Raw genomic sequence first — 23,091 nt, forward strand, 5'->3', positions numbered from 1 at the left:
TGCATACACGTGACATCCATCTAAGGGTCAGACGTACTTATACGCACCACATCCTTAAATGCAGGGCATCTCTTTCTTACTTTAATATCATAAGGAAGCCAAATGCAAGATGTAATTTCCTTTTAATTGATTGTGACTTTTACCAAATCTCAAAGATCAAATTAAAAAGTACCCAAAAGAAAATTATTACATAAATTAAACTTGTGACCAAGCCTTCTCCATTTCTTCAACTCTTTTCTCCAATTTGTGTTTTTCAAATTTCAAGTTAAGCAAAGGAAAGATCATTCCCTTTAAAAGTAGAGAATCTAGGTAGTGGATAGTGATCCACCTAGAGTCCACTATTTCTATCTACCTAAACAATTCTTTTTAGCTTTACCGAAAAAAAAGAAAACTTTTTAGTAATACACTTTTGGAGAGTTAAATAATTCTATAGATTTATTGCATAGGAATAAAACAATATCCATTAATATGCTCTCATCGGAATTAGTCTCTATCTCCACAACACAGAGTGGAACTCACCCAACTCACTGAGAGTAATGAGTAATATAATATAGGGCCTGGAAAAAAGAAGAAGTGCAGAAAGCTGTCTACTTCGATTTGAGGATCCACAGAACCAAAACCAATAGCCAAAATTGAAGAAAGAGAGAGAGCATGTGTCTAATGGCATGTAAGGCTTGTAACTGACACTTTTTCTGCCCGGAAACCAAGCATCAGGACAGGCATGTAAGCCTTGTAACTGACAGTTTTTGCCCAGAAACGAAGCGCAACGCGGTAGCTTTACATAGCTTAGAAACCTGACTCTCCTCTCTCTCCTGTGTTAAGAGTCCCAGTCTAGCTTTCAGTATTCACGGGAAAACGCTATCTTTCTTCCAGTTTTAGCAGAACCCACCTCAAATCCTTCCTTGTTTATTCTTCTTTTCTGGATTATATATATAAAAATACTTATGTGGGAGGAGAAGAAATTACTCGATCAGATGTCTGTGAATACTTACAAACCCACTTCCATTTTCGCAAGTATGCTTTCTTCGCGTTCATGGAGTATTCTTCTTGCCTTGTTGCTATGCTTTGTTGGGCTCTACGCATTGAACCATTCGTACTCAAAGGAACCCCGTCGAACTGTACCGAATAATAGTTTTCTTCATTCCTCCAACAACTACACCATCTCATCCTACCTACGGGAACTCACCCTTATCCCCCACGTCGCTGGCACTGAAGCATCTCTTCGAACGATGCACTATGTCAAAACCCATTTCAAGGATTTTGGTCTTCAGACCCACACAGCAGAGTTTGAAGCACTGGTTACATACCCTGTTCACGCCTCACTCTCAATGCATTACGCGAACGGCTCATCAAATGATATCCAATTGATGGAGCCTGGTCAGGCTGGTCGCGTTGTGATGCCTTACCATGCCTATTCGCCATCTGGATCGGCCTTTGCCAAGGCTGTGTTCGTGAACTACGGCAGAGATGAGGATTACGCTGCGGTGGCGGCGCTGGGAGTGAACGTTAGCGGTTGCGTTGTGATTGCGAGGCGTGGACAGATGCCCAGAGGAAAAGTGATTAAGAAGGCAGCGGAGAAAGGTGCAGTGGCGATGTTACTGTACACCGAAGGGGTTTTTCCAGGTGGGGTTGAAAGAGGAACCGTGATGACTGAGTTAGGAGATCCTCTGACACCTGGTTGGGCGAGTATTCATGGTGGGGAGAAGCTTGGGTTGGAAGAGAGAGAGGTGGCAGAGAGGTTTCCGAGGATTCCTTCGATGCCCATCTCTCCAGAAAACGCAGAAACGATTTTGAGGTCTCTGGAAGGACCAAGTTTTCCCGATGAATGGAGAAAGGATTTCTCGCAATTCAAGGTCGGCCGGGTTGGTCCCGGTCCTATGTTTCTCAACTTCACCTACCAGGTTGGTTGGTCTGGTCTCCTTCAATGTTCCTTTTCAGTTGTTATTTCTTACATGGATGCATATGCTGGTTGAATTCTACCCAGAATGCCAAATTACTCTATAATCACCACCTACTGGTCATACTAGCGCACGTTAGTAGCACCCGCCCTCTCTGGGCTGTGGCCCTCACCGTTGTGCAGCAGAGGAACTGCTACCGGACTGCCCATGGGTCAGCATCATAGGCTGATTTTCTTATGCCCCCCTCAACCTGTGAACTTGTGCTGGGGCCGGGGAGTTGATGCTTTTATATTTATTGGTAATTGGTAATTTAATTTCTACATTTGTTCAAACAGTGATGAATGAGAAGTTATACATTTATGCATTGCCTTTAAACATTTGATACTGTATGTTTTGATGCCTGTTACTTGATCAGTCAAACCGTATAGAGGGGAAAGAAAACGTGTTTTCTTCTACCAACCCACGAAGAAAATATTTAAGTATTTGAGAATTTTTCTGAACTTAAACTTTTGGTATTTGATACAGTGAAAATTCAATATTTATGTTGCTGAATTGATTATTTTCTTAATATTAAGGAAAAATGTTGGGCAAACTTCTAGTACAGTGCTCCGTTCCGCATCCCCAGTGCAGCATTCAGGTGGTTTGGTTGTCCTTCCCTTGAATATAACATTTTCTCTGACAACTCAGCCTATATTTATGAGCAAAATGTTGCTCAGTTTGGAATAATTTTGACCAAATTTCGGATACATCAGGAATCTTGATGACATCTTAACAAAATAAATATTGAGTATTTGAGTGTTTTTCTGGACTTCAAATTTTAGTATCTGATGCAGGGAAATTCAATATTTAGTATTTGAGTATTGCCGAATTGATTATCTTCTTAATATTAAGGGAAATTGTTGGGAAAACTTATTGTAAAATGCTCCATCTTGCATCCCCATTGGTGCAGCATTCTGGTGGTGTGGTTGTTCTTCTCCCCTTAAATGTAACATTTTCTCTGACAGTCCACCCTGTTTTTATGACCAAAATATTGCTCTGTTTGGAATAATTCTGACCAAAGTTTCAAATACATCATCAATATCAATCATATCTTGACAAAATCTCAATAAAATCTTGAATAGTTTGAGAATCTGTACATAGTTGGTAGGCAGGAACATGTTCATAGTGTTGTATTGTTGGACTTGGGAGTTGAGATGTGGAAGACTTGAATAGTAACGTATCTATGACATATGTATTATTCATTTTACACGGGTTGGTATCTAGGTAATATGCATTGTGAGTACTTCATTGTATTTTGTGGTAATACTGTTCGCATGAATGGGATTTGAGAGCATTTATGGACAGCTGGTTTGAAGATTTGTTGCTGGATATTGGAGTAATTTATAAACAGCTGGCTTTACTTTAATTTCTATATTTATTAATAGAAGATTAGCTAGTTTGTAATTTTAGTTTGTTACTAAAGAGTTTCTGTTTTGATGTTTGTAGGAAGTTCCTATTTTAGTAGCTTAGCTTTTATTTATTGGTTTTTATTTCTCAAGTTTCTGCTTTTTAGACTTTCAATTTCTGGTCAAGCTTTATCCAAGCCATAAATAGGCCTTTTATTGTAACAGAAAAGGAGACTTAGGAAAAATTTAATCTGTGGCCTAGTAGCCTCAGTTATGGAGTAAAGTCCATGTTCAACATCTGAGATAGCTGCGTGTGAGAGACCCAGGGCTGAGATAGCCCATCCCCTTACCTCTCCTGGAACCTATCAATCTCCCATGGGAGGTTGGGTTTTGCATTAGGGTGTAAGATACATTTAAGCTTCTCTGATCTATCTTCATTGCCACCGGGATTGTACTTTCCTGTGTAACAGAAACACATATACATGAGTTGGTGTCATTTGGATGTGAGATGTTGCACACGCTAAAAAATGTGACATTGACACTCAGACGTATCCACATGAGTGTTTTTATGTTTATGTTTCCATTTTTTAAGTAAATTCACAATTTGTTGTTAGTTTTGTACTTGTGCCTAGAAAAGGGTATGAACATTCAACAAAGGTATTTCTGAAGTTTGAAGTGGACAAAGAATAAGAAAAGCTTCTAGAGGAGATGGACTTCCAAATCCCGATCCCGAGATGAGATTTGGAATGCCATCCATTTTGATGTTTCTTCTAGATTGCTCTCTTTTCCCCATCCACCTGTGCCTGACTCTCCAAGGAATAGGTTAAATTATTAGTTCCTGGAGACTTGCTTCCCCTATTGAGCCCTCCTCTTGGTTGGCTTTCGCCTCCCCTGTTCTCTTTGTATTTCCTTCTGGTTGTTTTTAATATAATTATTTATTCACCCAAAAAAAAAAAAAAAAATAATAAGAAAAGCTTGTTCCTCAAATGTTTAGATTCTACTTTAAGCTACAGATATGATGCTCTAAAGTCTAAACCCTTTTATGCCTAGAACAGTGATGAACCTTATCCAATTTAACTGGTGAGCATAAAGATTTGATGCCAGCTCATTGTGGATGATGCTTTTGATATTTTGAACAGTCCCTGAGCAACAGCGTGAATTGCTTTCTGGTCAACCTTTGCAACTTTCTATATGACTTCTGTGCCCCCGACCTAAAATTACTATCTCTACAACCTTTGCAACTTGATCCTCTATGCTGCATCAAATAGGAGAAAATTATGAGTTTTCCTTGAGTTGTTAATCCTTCCCCCTTCTTTTTTTATTTACTTTACAATCAACCGCAGCATTTAATCTAGCAAGCAGTGGCTTCCTGTACTATTGGATTCTCAGAATCTTACATTGTTAGGAAGCATTGGGTCTATCATCCATGGGTGAATTGGATATGTTGAACCAGAAACATGGAATCATCAACTAAGTCACCCCAAAAACAAGGATCCTTGAACTCGGCTTTTCTATTACATGTTTCTAGGCATTGTGTTGGATAAGAGGTTGCTGCCTTAGGAATTGGCATGTATACATTTGGTACGAACTAGAATCCATTGACTGTTCGAATTTTATGTTTATACATCTGTCATGAAATGGCATCATTATGTATCGCATCACAACTTACTACATCAAACTTTAGATTGAGAGGCAGTATAAATGATTCAGGTTTCAGCAATGCCTCATTTTATGGTTTGTTTTAGTACTAGTACTATATTACTGTTCTGGATGAAGATATGCTGGGCAGTTTGACTCTCTTTCTCCCTCCCCAGCCCCCAGTTTGCAACATAGTGTTGTTCATGAGAGAAGATCCTGATACACGAGCATGATACCCCAATATGTCTCAACTTTTTCTCCTTATCTTGCTTTCTTAAGAATATTGTTATCCTCTTTTCATTTTCCAGGAGGAGAAAAAGATGGTCAAAATCTACAATATCTTTGCAGTCATAAAGGGGCGGGAAGAGCCTGATCACTATGTGCTTCTAGGAAACCACAGGGACGCATGGACATATGGTGCTGTGGACCCCAACAGTGGAACTGCAACTCTGCTTGATATTGCCAGGCGATATGCCCATCTGATGCACTCAGGGTGGATACCAAGGAGGACCTTAGTTCTATGCAGTTGGGATGCTGAAGAATTTGGAATGGTAGGTAATACTGAGTCCCCACCCATCCCCCTGCCCATGGCCAGCCAACAAACGGAGAAGGGGGGAAAAAAGAAAACAAAAAGGAAGAAGAAAACCATATTTACATGCATGTTCTTGTGGGGTACGGAATCTTAATCCAAGCACAATGGACAATATCTTTCATAATGGGTAGTTGAAAGGGAAAACTGCTAGGGCTGTTGAATTTCTATTTTTCTACTGTTCTTAATTGCTACTCAACGAAATAGGCAAATTACTGGATGATCTTTTGCCATCATGTTTTTAAAAATCTTGCATACGGTAATATGTTCTTTTTAATAAAAAAGCTTGTGTACATGGGCTCTATGACAATGTCTTGTTGCCATGAACCTTGTTCTTATTAGTTCAAAATGAAAGACGTCACAGTTTCGTCCTGTTCCTTCCTCAAAATGAAAGATGTCTTGTTGCCATGAACCTTGTTCTTATTAGTTCAAAATGAAAGATGTCACAGTTTCATCCTGTTCCTTCCTCAAAATATTTTGTGCCTATGTTTCTGATCTGGTGGAATTTCTAAGATTTTGATAATCTTTTCCATCTCTGGCAGAGTGTCTTTTTTTTTTAATATTCTTTCCAAAAGGAAAATCAACACCAAGTCAAGTTTTTATCGAAGCTTCTAGTATTTTGTTGAAATTTTAATGATTTCAAATATTTATGAGTTCATTCTGGATTGTTTGGATAAAACTTGATGCCGACTCTGGGATCCAACACTTCGCTATAATTAGATTTTTGTTGATGAATAACAAAATTTAGTAGAGGAAGAAAAGAAGTACCAAAAGGCAGGGTCTACTACTCTACCACAAAACTAGTTAAGAAAGAAAAATGGAGGCCAAAAGGGAAATTTTTTTTTTTTTTAAAAGGAATTTGCTGTCTGTGGAACATAATCATGGAAGGAAAACTCAGTAATTAGTACCTCCATAGACATGGTTTGCAGCTTCTTAAATGAACCTTCCCGGGTTGTGTGGTGGATGTCTTATGTTGTTACCTCTTAATGACCAAAAGCTGGATAGTATTAAAGTGCTGACATTCGTGATTTCAGGTTGGATCTACAGAATGGGTTGAGCAAAACCTTCTGAATCTGGGCTCTAAAGCTGTAGCTTACCTTAATGTTGATTGTGCAGTACAAGGACCAGGATTCTTTGCAGGGTCAACTCCCCAGCTGGACAATCTCCTTATGGCTGTTACAAAGAAGGTAATATGCATATCACAATATGGGCGCTTTTATATTTCCATGAATCTGCAGTCAGTTATTTGAAATAGCATTACTGGAAGTTCAAGGGTTCAATGCAGAACAAAGAAAATAGAGAAACCATGGGAGGGAGCTTCAACTAATATTTGCTTCATTTTTGGTTTTAGAAAGTGATGTTTCGGTCTGCTTCATTAGGGTAGGAAGCCCTAGCGTCCACCTTTCCTTATCTTTTCCCTTTTCTTTTTTTTTTTTTTTTTTTTTTTGGGGGGGGGGGGTTCAGATGGGGTGATGCTTTGGTTGTTGTTGTTGTTAGGTTTAACATTGGATGGTTCAACAATGCTTGTGTTCTTGTTTTGTCTTGTATACTGCTGTGGTTGGTCAAGGGATAGACCCCTCTGGTATCACTGCGACACTGAGGAATACTTTCTTTGGATTACATGAACTTTGTGATGCTAAACCATTGACCAATGGTTGTTTAGTTGTTACCCCATAGGCTTCATAAATGAAATTTGCAGGAATAGCTAGCTAGTGCATTATCTGGGCATTCTAGATTGAAAAAGTATATTAGATAATTAGCCCAGAGGAGGGAAAAAGGGGCAGAGGAGAGGGCCGGGGGGGGGGTTTCTACTGAAGGAAGATGTTGAATGACCCAAAACAGACCCATTTAAGGGTAACCACCATTTTGTGTATCAAATGAAGATGAAATTGGTACTGAAAAATGCACTGTAGTATTTCTTAGTGAATGAATCTGTTGCAATAAATGTGATATGAATTGCAGTCTATCATCTCAAGAGCCATTTTCTTCTTGGAAGAAAGTTGACGGCATTTATTGATGTCCTTGCAAGCAATTTTCCACTCCAATATCTTTGTCTCTTTCAGAAAAAAAATAGCAGCAGAATTACAATACTTTTCTAGATATTTTGTTATATTTATGATTTGGTGGAAATCATGAATTTGTGATTAGGTCAAAGATCCTGATTCTGAGGGGATGTCGGTATATCAGACTTGGACTGCTTCAAAAGAAGGAATTCATGTAAGTCTCACTGAAATCCTTTTGACTTTCCTGAGATGAACTTTATTCTCCTATTTTGCACCCTGGAGATGGTACTAACTGCATTAGAAATTGGAGCTTGGATCCAGCCCTGTACTTACACATGGATAAAGTGGTTACACCAACTCTTTGAGTCATTGGGTTTTGATTGTTGGTTGATTTTGATTCTAAACTATTGCATATGCATGGTATATCAGCAAGCCAAGTTATATAGAAAAATCAGGAAGTTCGGCTGAAAATACTGCAGGAAATCTGAAAGCACTATAAACTGTGGACATTTTCAACCAAGTTCTATTCTTCTAATACACAGGCATATATTGTCAGTTCTACCTTGTAACGCAGATTCATATATCTGCTGCTTTAGGAACATAACAGAAACTACTGTTTGACTACTAGTTCAATTGGAGTACTTGCATAGGAACAGAAAATAGGACTCTAATAGAAGGTAGGCAACTCTAAACATGTTTGCACTGTTCCACACGAATTATAGCCTAATTAAGCATACCTGTAGTCCATGTGATGGCCTAAGTATTGTGGTTGCAGCCATTCGCTAGGTTCTTTTTTTTCAGAACCGGCAATTTTTTTTTCAGAAACAGAACAATTACTGCCATAGCATATGATACAACAACAAATAGGCCAGCTACAAAAAGACATTAAATATTGCCTCTAGGACATTAAATCCCTATTATTCCCTTGCTTAAGTAGCTGATCGGCTTGTCTGGTGTCAACTTCCATAAAATACGCAGGGGGGGGGGAATGGGTGATGTTCCACCATACACAAGGATCTGCCCCTCTGAGGGGAAGATGCTGCAATTGTCCACCACGTCTTTGATTTCAACCGAAGATAACCATGGAAATTCCTTTTAGCTTGGGACGTCCACTAAAGTCACGATGTCAAACCTGAGAAAGCCACTAAAATGATACCCTCTGCCAGTACCTGCTGGCCTGGATTGCCATAATTTTTTAAGATACCTACTGGTTATTATAGATTTCAAAGACTAAAATTGAAATATTTCATTTTACATTTTGCTGAAATGAACTGTAACTTGATTCTAAAATCTAGATCGTATAGCCAAAACTGCCTATATTGAGATTTAACTGTTTAATTCATGGAACAAATGTAGGGGTCGTGATAAAACCCCAGATCCCCTTCCATGTTTTGATCACAAATAATGGGTCCATTAAATTGAATCATTACAACAATCCAATGCGTTAATCTTCACGTAGTAGTAGCCTAGTAAGAGACGCTGTTGTTACCTGGAAAAGAAAAAAATGGACTGTAATTATTTGTCTTTCTATACCTATTGCACTGATGGCCTGAGCATTATGGTCTATGGCATTTTCATTTTAGTACTAGTTTATTGACCTGGTCTCTCTTGAACTTTTAAGCATTGATGTTTTCAGTTTTAACCCGACGAATATGTCGCTATTTCTATTAGTCTGATGTATGAAATCACACCTCTTTTACATTTTTATGAGGATGAGAAAATGAATGACCTCTCTCGTATTGTTTACTGTATTGTAGGTGCAAAGGCTTGGTGGAGTTGATTCTGATTTTTCCCCCTTCCTGCATCATGCAGGGATTCCTTCCACTGATTTGTACTATGGAAATGGTAAATCCCTTATGCTTATAAAGCTTGAAATTGACAACTGGAAATTTTCACAGGCCACCCACTGGTTGGAACTGAGAATTTAGTTACTAGGATATTCAAGCTCAACGACAACTGTTCATCATTATTATTTGGGATCTACAGTTTTAATTTTGACGTGCTCATGCTGAGCATCTCAATGGCCTCTACTTATTATGTGATCTAATTACTTATTTGTTTGTTCAGTATTTCCAGTCTATCACACTGCTTTTGACTCCTATGACTGGATGGCACAACAGGGTGACCCGTTATTTCACCGTCATGTGGCTGGTGGGCTTTCTATATGTCCTCATTTAATATTGAACCCTTGATTTGGTTTATTAATAGACAATGAATTCAACTGTTAAATGTATGTTAATGCAAGTGTTATCCTCCCTCTTCTTCTTACTCTTTCTTTTGTCTTGATGCTGCATTAGTTGCTGGGATTTGGGGCCTTTTGGCTCTTCAACTGGCTGGTGATCCAATCCTTCCTTTCAACTACATCTCGTATGCTGCTCAGTTGCAGGTTTCAACTATACCTGTTCAATTTATTTTGTCTGAAATTAATTACTCATGAAGTTTAAACTGTTGGTGGTTTATGTTAAATAGAAACATACCAATTCCACCTTAATATCTGTCCATTTTGAGCTACATTATGATTAATTAAAGTATGATCAACTAGTTAGGCACTAATGATTAAAAAATGTGCAATGTTTGTAGTACTATGTGATCGAATATTTAGCAGTGCTGCAATATTAGTGGGCAAGGGACTCAGGTCCAACTCAGCTTCAAGTCTTTTAATAATTATGCATGTTTATTAGCTCGATTAGCTGAGAAAATTCTCTTATGGATAAGTTGCCTCTTTTTTATTGGCCTGCTTAACAGAGCTAAATAGAATTTAGTTAAGAATCATTGCTTAGTAGGACTTCGTGAGTACCACATTTTTAACCCCCGAAGGGCCAAACCAGCTTCTACTCCATTTCACTCTAGGATGCATAGAATTAAAGTAAAACCCCACTTCATATTTTTACTTCTATTTATTTCTCTTTTCAGATTAGTTTATTTTTGGTCAGTTAACCATTATTTGTATTTATATTCATATGATTCCTATTAGGATTAAGAATCAGTCTTTTTAACTTGAAGTCATTATAAATACATATTCATGGGAGAGGGGTCTCACAAATTCAATCATTGTTCCAGTCCCTAGTTCTTAACCTTCCACTCCATTTTCTCTCTCTGATGCTCTAGATTTTCTAGCCCTATTACAATATAAATAAATTTGTAAAAGGTGAAGAAGGAACAGCAGTAGAGGGAGGATGGTGAAGCATAAAAAATAATTTGTAGCAAAATGAAATGGTGCAACTCAATTGTGTGAGCTTGGCTAGTTCTTAGATTGCATCTTGTCTTTGTTATTGTATTAACTGGTCATGGAAATTGCTTCAGGAGTACGCAAATTCTTTGAGCAAATTGGTAGATGATGGTGCATCTCTACATGCGATAATTACATCAATTCAAGGACTTGCAGCTGTTGCTGAAAAAGTAGAAGAAGAAGCAAAGGTAATTAGTGAACTTTCCCAGCAAAGCACTTAAAACTACTCCTTTCTTATCTGGATTCTACTAATTGTGATGGATGTGGGTTTCTAAAAACTGCAGAAATTGAGAAAGCAAGAGAACATGGATGGGTTGTTGGAGCAGAAGAGGCATTCGTTGAATGACCGTTTAATGCTTGCAGAAAGGGGCTTCCTGGATGCAGAGGGTCTTCCAGGACGCCCATGGTTCAAGCACTTGGTATGGAGAACCCTAACCCTGCTTGCTGTTCCTAATTTATTTATTTATTTTGGTGATGTTAAATGAAAATTGAAAATTGTAAACTTCTAGGTGTAAATTTGTCTGTTTCTGCCTTAAAAGGCTTTTCACCATTGTGTTTATTAGGTTACTAGAGAATTTTGGGTGCAGATGTAGTTTGCTTTTGTTTTTTCCTATTTTCTTTTTTCCTTTATAGAGAGAGAGAGAGAGAGAGAGAGAGAGAGAGAGAGAGAGAGAGAGAGAGAGAGAGAGAGAGAGAGAGAGAATCTGAGGTAAAGAATTAAATAATGTTGTCACGGGCTGTGTCTTCATGGATAGCTTGTGCTTTCTTCGTTCTCACTGACCTTATTACAGTAGCCTGATGTTGTTATATGGCACTAGAGCTTTTATTGTCAAGTGAGTTCATTCTTTTGTCCTGTTTTTCTCACTTCCCCTTTGTGGTGTGGAGCCACCTTCTGCTGCTTATGCTGTGAAGTAAGCATTCATTCTTCCATTAATGGAGTGACTTGTACCTATTTTGATTATCATCTATTGCTGCCTTGAGGATTACATTGATTGAAGCCCATTATGATGATGTCTCGTTTTTTCCAGAAAGGTCTGATCAACTTGATTTTTCTGTCCTGATTCTTTTTTTATTCAAAGATTATGCCTCTGTTGCGTATACTTGGCTTCTATCGTCGACAACACCATTTCAGATAAATCTTTGTCCAAAGCTGAATCTGTATCTCTTGCTAAATATGGTTGAATGGTTGCTAATTGAGTTATTTCTTCATTGGAAATTTTTAGTTGGATTTCAGGTGATCCATTTAAAGTTCTGACTAAGCATATAAGATTATGCTCTTAGTATTATCCATAAAAGTTATCCTTTGGACTGAGTTACCAAAAGGGTGGGTAATTTTGGCTTCATTAATAGGGTTTCAATCATGAGGTCACTTCACCAAGACAACTTAGCTTTTCAACTTTTGGATTGGATTCATCTTTTATTTGATGGGAGTTCATACCTGTTATAAATTTGTGCTGCTATGAAGGGGTTGCTCCATGTTCATGAATGATGTTCATGTTAAATTCTCAGGTGTATGGACCTCTCAGCGATGAGGAAAGCAAGCTGGTTTTCTTTCCTGGAGTTGCAAATGCTATAGCTCAGGCTGCAAAAATGCCGAAGGAACAAGGTCAATCAATAAATCAGCATGAGATGTGGAAGGTTGCCAGAGCTATTCAAAGGGCTACAAATGCTCTTAAAGGAGAACTCATATGAAACATGTAATACATGACAAAATTTGTTGGCTTTTCCCCTTGTTAGAAAGTGAAACGGGTCATGGATCATGAAAGCTCCATCCCCTAATTTATGGGGATAAAAGAAAATAGAAAATGAAAATCAAATCAAATCAAAGTTGTGATTCTCATTTCTCACCCACCCAGTGTCATGCCCATCAATTCCAAATGAGTATAGAGAGCCTATTCTCAGAAAGTGACCAGCTAAATTTATTTCTTATTTGTTAGTTATTTCATGAAATCAATCTGCAATTGAAGATGAAATAAAGCTGACAGTGCCCTCTCATTCTCCTGTATTTCCCACCTTTTAAGTCTTTAACAATGGAGAATTCTCCAATGTCCTGCCAAATCGTTGTTTGAAGAGTTTTTTCAATGTGTTTTCATACTTGTATACAAAATAGGGACGTCAATAATTCGGGTTGGTTGGGTTCGATCAGTCTCAATCCAACTCTACCCTGAAACCTAAACCCTAAATTCAAACTCTACCAAATTTTACCTGGGTTTGAGAACCCCCAAACTGAAAGTCTACCCTTCCAAAGGTTCTCTTAAGCTGGACATGCTTTAATGCACCATTATCTGGCCCTGTTTTTTAACCTTCGAAATAAATCCAATATGCATGGTTAGTGGCACTAAATGATTATCTCTTACTTATCAAGTATTCGGGGTGGTTGGTGCCTTAGTGGTAGGGGTGTAAACGAACTGGATTCGGATCGGATAGTGATAATACCATATCTGCATCCTGTTATATTTGGACGGATTCAGATAATATCCTATCGCTTTTCGGATGGGTTTAATATGATTCGGATGATAATCGGATAGTTATTTCTTATGTTAGATTCTTCCAAATGAGCATGAATACCAATGGAAGTACCTCTTTACTATTTTATTTGTGAGCTAGATTTTAAATTTACGAATTTAACAACTTTGGTAGTTATTTTAATTGAAAATCTAGAAAATAGTCCCATATCATAGGTAAAAAATTTATAAAATAAGAAAATAAATCTAAATTAATAACTTAATTGGATAATTTTATTGAACGGATAATAATCGGTAAGAAATGGGTATACCATATCCGCATCCTATTAGTAATCGGACGGATTTGGATACCCCTAAACGAAATGCAGATGTTTTTTGATTAAATAATTATTCAAATTCAACATAATGCTAGACTAAGATTTGAACTCTTAAGACTAATTATTTGATACAACTGTTATAAATAATATTTATTATGGATGTCCATTACCCCAAAGAGATTGTACTTCCAATTGAAGATCTCAATTACCTCAGGATGCAATAATGGTGAAGATCACAACCATCTCATTACACAATATTGGCAGTCAATATTTCCATTCTATGCACCTTCTATCTTGGGCGGCAATCTATGTTTCCATATCAAGAATATGTTATTGTGTGCAAGAATCATATATTGAATTTACATCTCAGGCTTTATGATTATTGTATAACAACTTAGATCACAGTTAAATAGCCTGTTACTCATGTTTATATCCAAAATGGTTTGGTAAAATTATTTATTAATTGTCTCCAATTAATTGCTAAACCATTGTTTATGAGAACAAAGCATCATTTGTATGCATGAGGCCAAAAGGTTGTCATAAATTCTCCCTATTACAATTGGCTTATGGTCAGAAGCCAAATATTTCTCATCTTAAAATTTTTGGATGTACGGCTTACGTTCCAATTGCTCCACCACAACGTACAAAGATGAGTCCCAAAATAAAGTTGGGAATATATGTTGGATATAAATCTCCTTATATAATTCAATATATTGCTAATGATAGGAGATTTATATAATGCAATACTTGCTAAGTATTATTTTGATGAATTAGTTTTTCCAACATGAGGGGGAGAGAATAAACAGTTGGAAAAAGAGATTGATTGTATGCATTATCATTATCTCATTAGATCCTCGCACTGAGCACTGTGAACTTGAAGTTCAAAGGATAATGCAATAAATATTATAAATCAACTGCCAGATTTGCTGACTTGCTAAGAGTTACTAAATCTCATGTTCCAGCTGTAAATGCTCCAATTAGAATTGATGTCCCAGCAGGACAATCTATCAATGCAAATGAAATTAAACCACGTTTAAAACGTGGAAGAACAATCGGTTCCAAGGATAAAATCCTAGAAAATGAAATGAGCAAATGATCAAGATGGTTATAATATGGAGACAATTGATTATGAAGATCCTGAAGACATAACTTTCTATAAAACCCCAGAAGAGGTTCAGGTACCTGAAAATAATGAAGAGATCTCGATTAGTTATGTCATTGCAGGAAAAAGATGGAACCGAAAAGATAAAGTTGTCGACAACATTTTTGCATATTATGTTATTGTTGAAATAATACATCAAGACGAGGATCTTGAATATAAATTTGTTGATGAATATAAATCAAAAATGATTGGCCAAAATGTAAAGACGCAATTCAAGCAGAATTGAATTTGCTTGAAAATTAAACTTTTTGGACCTGTAGTCCAACATCTGAAGGTATAAAGCCAGTGGGGTACAATTGAGTTTTCTGCGAAAAATGAAATGAGAAAAATAATGAAATCGTGATATATAAAGCATGAATTATGGCACAAGAATTTTCGCAGATGCCTGGCATTGATTACATGGAAACATGTTCTCTTGTGGTGGATGCAATCACCTTCAGATATCTTATTAATCTGGCAGTATATGAAAATTTTGACATGCGTCTAATGGATATTATTACAGCCTATTTATATGGCTCACTCGAGTGTGAAATATATATGAAAATTCCTGAATGATTCAAAATGACTGAAGCATATAAAAATTCCTAGGAAGTTTGTTCAATAAGGCTTCAAAGATTATCAAGGCATATATGGTAATCTCCTTAGTGGATATTTACTAAATGAAAAGCATAAAAATGATCCAATTTATTATTGTGCCTTTATTAAAGGATATGGATCTAATTTTAGTAAATATATATGATGATGATTTAAATATCATCGAAACTCCTGAAGAGTTTCCAAAAGCAGTAGATTATTTTAAAAAAGTTGAAATGAAAATCTTGAAAAGACAATGTTTTGTCTTGATTTGTAAATTGAGCATTTGACGAATGAAATATTCGTTAATCAATCAACTTATATAGATAATATTTTGAAGATATTTTATCTAGATAAAATACATCCATTGAGTACCCCAATGGTTGTGAGATCGCTCAATATAAAGAAAGATTTATTTCGACCCCAAGAAAACAGTGGAGAATTTCTTGGTCCTGAAGTATCATATCTTAGTGCAATTGGGGCATTAATGTATCTTGCTGATAATACACAATCGGATGTAGCATTTTCTATAAGGGTATTAACAAGATTTATATTTATTCTCCAATACGAAGACACTGAAATGTTATAAAACATATATTTCAGTATATTTGAGAAATTATTGACATGATATTATTTTATGAATGTGGATATCAACTTACTAGTTTTGCAGATGCAGGATATTTATCTGATCTACATAAAACTAGATCTCAAACATGCTATTTATTTTCAAGTGAATGTTAGCTATTTTATATTTGGTTAAGATCAATGATACAACACATTCATGAAGCATGCAGTCTTCTACTAGAAGAAGGAATTTCAACAATATTATATGAAGATTATGCTGCATGCAAAGCTCAATTGAATGGATGATACATCAAAGAAGATAGAACGAAGCATATTTCACCGAAATTCTTCTTCACTCTTGATTTTCAATGAAATGGTGAAATATATGTTCATTGAATTCGTTTAAGTGATAACTTGACAGGTTTATTTATTGAGGCGTTACCTACTTCAAATGTTGAGAAGTTGGTATATGATAATGGAATGTACGTATTCAAAGATACTCAATGATATTATCATCAGGGGGAGTAAAATACGTGCTGCACTCTTTTTCCCTTAACCAAGGTTTTGTCCCACTGGGTTTTCCTGGTAAGGTTTTTAATGAGGCTACTCAATACGTATTATTTAGATATGTATACTCTTTTTCCTTCACTAAGATTTTTTCCCACAGGGTTTTTCTTAGTAAGGTTTTAACGAGGTACATTATCTATTGATGGACATCCAAGGGGGAGTGTTATAAATAATATTTATTATGGATGTCCATTACCCCAAAGAGATTGTACTTCCAATTGAAGATCTCAATTACCTCAGGATGCAATAATGGTGAAGATCACAACCATCTCATTACACAATATTGGCAGTCAATATTTCCATTCTATGCACCTTCTATCTTGGGCGGCAATCTATGTTTCCATATCAAGAATATGTTATTGTGTGCAAGAATCATATATTGTATTTCCATATCAGAGTAGATGCTCCTTCTACTATAAATATGTAATGCACTCAACTGAATGAATTAGTTCTGATTGAACTCATCTTGTCTTTCTTCTTTGTATCTAATATATTTTCTCTTTATTTTAAACAACAACAAATTATTATGACATCTCTATTACAAACGGGTGTAAACTGATAAAAAAAAAATATTAATAATAAAAATAAAAAAGGAGTGGGAGGTCAAAAAAAAAAAAAACTCGCGCCAGGTAGGGGTCGAACCTACGACTTTCTGCTTAGGAAACAGACGCTCTATCCACTGAGCTACAGGCGCTAGTTATACGTTAGCAGCTTAGGACTTAGATAAAATATAAATATTTCATTCACTCAGCTCCACTTTCTATTCCCGCCCACGACGCTTCAAAACGAAAACCCAAAATCCAAATCGATCAAAGGAAGGAGAACGAATGCCAAGAAATTGGGGAGAAACTTGAATCAGTAAGTAATGGCGGAGGATTCTGTCTTGGTCTTCTGCAAGGCCCTATCCTCCTTCTGCAAACACCTTCAAACTAATTGCGATGCTCTCAAGGAATCCGTCGAAAGGCGACCTATTCCTTTGGGTAATATTCAATTTTGAATCCATTTCCTTTCCTTTCCTTTCCTTTCCTTTCCTTTTCTAAGGACTAATTATTGGATACTGCAACACGTTACTTTGATTTCAGATTCTGCATCATCCACCTTCATACAATCCCTTAACCGTCGAGTTTCCACTGCTAGCAATGATCTCAACTTGCTTGATTCAATGGCGTTTGGCACCGTCTCGTTCGAAGAACTCTTAGGTCACTGCAATGAAGTGTTCAAGAAAAATCAGAACGATCTCACTCAACTCGAGGATCGTCTTAAGTCCTTTGGATATGTACCTGGTAACTTCTCTCTCCAAAATTCTTGTTTTTTTCCCTTCCGAAAATAGAAAGAACTAGATCAATTCTTATATTCTAGTTAAATTTCTGAATTCCATCTCTAAAAAACCTCCAATTATTTGTAGCCGTCGAGGTTTACGATGATGAAGAAGGTGAAGAAGATTCAGAGACACCTACCGCATTAGACTCTAAATTGAACAAGTTGCAGGATGGATTGGAACGATCTTCTGTCTCTTGTGGACAATTTTCTGTTGCGGGCTCAATTATGAAGAGGCTTGATGAGGACCCTCTGTATCCTTTTTCTGCTAATCTTTTTCACTTTTCATTGTGCTTAATATGATCCAAAATTATCACATAGGGATGAAGGCCAACCCACTCATTTTCTCAAATTTTAAATTGATCTCAAGACATGTTTAGTTAAATTTTACCAACACTGATGATCTCACATCATTATTTTATTTTACAAAACAAATTGACCTTATGTCTTTCTTGACATTTGCAAGATTTGAGGAGTCCTTAAGCTTACAAAAACTTGGCCTTTCCGATGTCTGTCTGGCAACTCTTGCATCTGAAGGTTTGTAAACATTATCAGCAGCATCTCTCTTGGAGGCTTGTCATACACCGATGCATTGGTGTTAGGGTTGCACTTAGATAATAACAACTTGAGCCATGTATTAGATACAATTGCACATCGGTTAAATTTCACTTCTCATGCTTACTTCATATTTTGTTCCCTGTTCTTGCAGATAATGGTGAGAATCGCCCCCATGAGATGTCTATGAGAAATCCAATGTATGTGAGTTTCAAAAAGTTCTTCCTAAGGGATGATAATGATTTTTTAGCCCACCATTGATTTCAGATGCATTGCTCATTCATCTTTTGTAGTAAGCTATCTGATGGAACACATGAAATCAAGGGGTTGTATCCCAAAAACATGTCAGGTAGAAATGCAGTTAGTTTGACAGTCTTAATTTTTCAGCTTCAGATCCAATGCTGGTTCCAATAATCTGATACTGTCTTTTATGAAATTTAACTGCAGGGAATGAGGGAGATAACATGAAATCGCTGGGCAGTGCTACTAGTACTCCAATAAATATATCAAAGGATGCCTATGAGAATCTTCCTTCCTATATTAAAAGTCTAACATCATGGGAGGTACGGATAATGTTGTCCATTGTTTGTTCTGACTCTTGTTACCTGGAAATGAAATCACATATTAGCAAGACTCACAAATTACAGAGTACAGAATGTTGACGGAGTGAACTTCAGTTCTGAACATTTGGCATTACTGGAACATTCATGGAAGGTCTTAGGCCACTAGCTCTTAGATCAGAATTTACTCCTTTCAGATTCTCTAGCATCAGAGAACTCCAAATTCTGTTGGTTAGGTGCATGGTTTAAAAAGGATTAGATATTGAATTTGTTTAGATTCCAGAACTAAATTTATAATTTTTGAAAGCTTATAATTGGTTTAAGGATGAAATTTCAGATTTCCATTTATTCCAGAACTTCGGTTTGATAGCTGAAAACTTTTCTTGTTGATATATTACTGCTGGGATGCCATAGTCGGTCTCATCTTGTATAGATTCTACTTTAATCGAAAAGGGTTCCTTAGTTTGGAGTGATTCAGATGCAACTGCTTGTCATTTCCATGATGAAATGTGTATTTGTGTTGTAATCTTTGGGCCTTATGTTCTGGATCTGTTCCAAGCTTTTAAATAATTGAATTTTTGTAGGATCTGCAAGCAGCTGTTGAGAAAATGAACTCAGCCCTGATTAAACAGGAGAATTCCAAGGAAGGCAACCTGTTTTCCCAAGACATGCTTACATCTTTGGAGTTTGGTAGGTTTCTCCTGCATTTGTTTCTTTCAGCATCACCATTTAACTATATTGCCCTCTAGACTGGTATTTCTTTCAGAAATCGAACCAATATGTAACAAACATATGCAATTTTACTTACCAAGGGATCTGATCAGTGATAGTATCAGCATTTTGACATGGCACAGCATTCATTTGCGGGCACTGTATGCATGGGCATGTGGCACAGGCACTTGAACATAGATCCTACATATATTAGTCAGGTTATCTGTGAACAAGATTAGTTGTCAGATTAAACAAAGATTCCATCATGAGTGAGAACAAACCTGAAACTGTGCAGGTCGGAATTGTATTCCTGAGGCACCCTAAGACCATACATATGACTTTCTGAATCCATTCTGTCATCAATCAAACCCAACATAAGCACCACAACTAAAACCTTACTTAATGTATCCATGATACTGTTAAGAATGCTAAGCCCTTAAGACTGCTTGTTTGTACTTTCCTAAAGGGGCAATGTGGAACAGATCACATTTGACTGGGAGTCCAGTCATATTGAGCTAGACTAACATTTCCAAGCTTGCGTGCATACGAAACCTATTGAAATCTTTGTGATCAGCAATGAGAAATATATCCTGTAGCCTTGAAGTGCTGCTGCTGATGTAATGTTGTTGCAGGGCCCAGAGGGAGATCATATTTGCTAATGCTCTTAAAGATGAATTGCATAGCTGTTGAGCCTGTAGATGGTTCAATTGTGTATCGTGTATTGTAGTTGGTACAGGAGGAACATCTGTAATAATGGTCCAATTTTCTTGATTGTAATAAAACTGTAGTTAATTCAAGTACATTTACCCTACCCTTAAAAGGTAGTTGTGTTACAAATCTCTTGTCATATACTATCGCTTCAAAGAATTCAATCTGTTAATGGTTTGGTTGAAGAATCCCATATTTCCTGTTACCGAAATCTCTCTCATAATACCTGTTTAAAAATGTCAATTAAGCAGACGAGGTGATATATCTCTTAAAATAACTTAACCATATGATATTGATATTAATACTTTTTTTTTAATCAACTTAATATAGAATGCTTTAAATCTAATTTAACAAGATTCTGTTCATTGCATGTTTTATTAAGATGCATTATTTTTAATGTTCTTTTGTCCTCAAATCCTGAGCTTTTCTTTGGGAAAATTACATGATTAGTCACTTTTATGTTTTCTTTTACAAAAATAATCACTCAATTTTTCACCTAACAAAACTAGCTAAAACTAAGTTTAGATTTTCAAAACTAACCAAAATAGTAATTCTTCTTTCCTTTGACATTTTTAACCCCTAAAACTAATTACATTAAAAGGGAAAATCAATATTTTGTTCAAAAGGAAAAATCACTAATTTTTCATTCCCTTTGGACATTTTTACTCCCATATTGGTATAATTAATTTTAAAGGTAAAAATATCCAAATAGATGAAAAATCACTATTTTGGTTAGTTTTGTAAAGCTAAACTCATTTTTAGCTAGTTTTCTTAAGTGTAACTTTGAGTGGTTACTTTTATAAATAAAAACTTAAAACTAGCTAATCAAGTAATTTTCCTTTTCTTTTCATTAAATTTATAATAAATTTTTTCATTCATTGATCCACCATGATAGGAATACGAATTGGCTTTTCATCATCCCTTGTAATACTATTTAATTACCAAAAGAAAGAATTGTAAAAATATTCGGGTTTCCAAAGAAAGCATTTTACTCTTTTTCTTTTGTTATTTTATTGTTTTAATTTTGTTAATTGTCCATTGATTTCTTATTACAAGCTGAATCCCTCAATCTATTCATTCATCTTCTAAGTTGACTTTGTGTTATTTTAAAATCATAACACTAAACCTTAATTAATACATCTTGGCCTACCCTTGATTTATTTTCAAGGCTAGAATTTTGAACCTGAACCTATTCTAAGTTTGTAGCTTAGGTTGAATTATGGTGGATTCAGATTATTAGAGCCAAAACTTACCCTCCAGATTTAGGGTATTAAATTTTTTTAACAAGTTGTTTCGATATCCAATGTTTTCATATATTATGTTTGTTATTATTATATTTTTTTGGTAAGTCGTGTATGTTATATCTACAGTATATCCTAATTAATTCTTTTTTTCTCAGAAAAATTGAAATATCTATTAGATTCTAATTAATTCAATCACTAATTTCACATCATTTTACAAAATAAACAGTTATTCATATTTTAAATAAAATTTAAAAAGGAATGTGATATGGGATTTTTATTTGTGGCAGCAACAACTACTACTGACGGTCCAGACCTTGCCGCATCATGAAAGTTTGATTGTTTGGTTGAGATGCAAATGCTGAGGTTTATCTGTAAATATAAATTTTCATTTTTACATTTTAGAGGATTAAACTTTTTTAATTTACAAAACACAAGTCCCTCGTTTATCCGATCCCAAAACCCTCTCTCATACTCGTCTCCAACTCTCTTTTGAGATCAACTTGTCTTCCAATTTAGTTAGGTTCCCATCGAATTCTTTTCATTTTTTCAATCGTTTCTCCGGCACGATTCTTCTCCATTTTCAGTTGGAATCACCTTCTCTTGAAATCTTTTCGTTTTCCGTCGTTTCTCCTGCAGGAATCTCCTCCTTAAGGAGTTGTTCCGATTCTGTTCATAATTCCTTTTCTTCTCCCGTCTACCTTTGAATTCTTCCGAGATTTAGGTGGGGATCATTCTTCGGAGATTTAGGTGGGGATCGCTGAATTACAAAGAGGCAATCTAGTTCCGGTTTCTCAGTTCCTTTCTGCTTCTTCTGAGGGGTAGGTAGCCGGGCTCTGGCGTTTTTTAAAGCCCCCTATCGACACGACCAGAAGATTTTCAACTTTTAGATTATTATTTCTTTATAAACCTTACACATATGGGGAAGAGATGCCGGCCTTGACGTGCTGCTTAGATGATGCGAGTCCTCCTGGTTATGTTCGAGCCGGAAATATTTTCCAGTGTACTTCTGGAAAAAAAGACCACCTCTGCTCATTGCTCGTGTGAGAAGACGAAAGGAAAGAGGATTTTGGGTATAGGATATGAGGGACTTGAGTTTGTAAATTAAAAAAAAATTAATCCTTTAAGATGTAAAAATAAAAATTCATATTTACAGATAAACCCTTAGTATTTGTATCTCAGCCACGATCATACTTTGATGAGGTAGCGAGATCTGGACCGGACTGCTGTGCCGCCAATAAAAATCCGGTGATATGGGTTGGTGCCGTGAGGGTCAATGGGGTTATCCGAGTTTGGAAGGAGAAAGAGTGAATTACCCTAAAGAACTGAATTGGTTTAATTCCTAGTTTAAGCAGATTCTATCCATGGCTTGTATTCACTAAATCTATAATGAATTTGTCATCCACTAACACATTCAACCAAAACATCGTACACAAAATGAACACCCTTTCATAAATTTCAAAGAAATTAAGTACAAAATGAACACCCTTTCATAAATTTAGAAGAAATTAAGTTTCTGTAGGCATTGCAAAACGACAGAATGGGCAGGTGTTCTTCTGTTTTAACCACTCGAAAATACATTCACGATGGAAGGAGTGGGAACAAGGCA

At 36.2% G+C, this 23,091-nt stretch overlaps 2 protein-coding genes and 1 non-coding gene across 3 annotated transcripts; 2 read left to right on the plus strand and 1 right to left on the minus strand.

Annotated features, from left to right (window-relative positions):
• Nucleotides 1-508: 508 nt before the first annotated feature.
• Nucleotides 509-12,908, plus strand: LOC149024395 (putative glutamate carboxypeptidase AMP1). The gene is made up of 10 exons (XM_089144653.1): nucleotides 509-1,901; nucleotides 5,230-5,472; nucleotides 6,545-6,697; nucleotides 7,659-7,727; nucleotides 9,271-9,358; nucleotides 9,581-9,664; nucleotides 9,811-9,899; nucleotides 10,817-10,930; nucleotides 11,027-11,161; nucleotides 12,252-12,908. The coding sequence occupies exons 1-10, from the start codon at nucleotides 945-947 to the stop codon at nucleotides 12,432-12,434; spliced, it is 2,115 nt and encodes a 704-aa protein (XP_089000779.1). The 5' UTR covers nucleotides 509-944; the 3' UTR covers nucleotides 12,435-12,908.
• Nucleotides 12,909-17,011: 4,103 nt separating this feature from the next.
• Nucleotides 17,012-17,084, minus strand: TRNAR-CCU (transfer RNA arginine (anticodon CCU)). The gene has a single exon. It is a non-coding gene; the product is annotated as a tRNA-Arg (tRNA).
• An 85-nt stretch (nucleotides 17,085-17,169) lies between these two features.
• Nucleotides 17,170-20,445, plus strand: LOC149024397 (uncharacterized). The gene is made up of 9 exons (XM_089142935.1): nucleotides 17,170-17,370; nucleotides 17,473-17,673; nucleotides 17,796-17,961; nucleotides 18,174-18,244; nucleotides 18,417-18,462; nucleotides 18,556-18,611; nucleotides 18,710-18,825; nucleotides 19,407-19,512; nucleotides 20,166-20,445. Exons 1-9 carry the CDS (start codon nucleotides 17,256-17,258, stop codon nucleotides 20,258-20,260), a joined length of 972 nt encoding a protein of 323 aa, XP_088999061.1. The 5' UTR covers nucleotides 17,170-17,255; the 3' UTR covers nucleotides 20,261-20,445.
• The last annotated feature ends 2,646 nt before the right edge of the window (nucleotides 20,446-23,091 follow it).

This window comes from Hakea prostrata, chromosome 2 (genome assembly GCF_041222555.1).
Source record: "Hakea prostrata isolate BN-2017 chromosome 2, UWA_Hpros_2, whole genome shotgun sequence".
Taxonomy (NCBI): Eukaryota; Viridiplantae; Streptophyta; class Magnoliopsida; order Proteales; family Proteaceae; genus Hakea; species Hakea prostrata.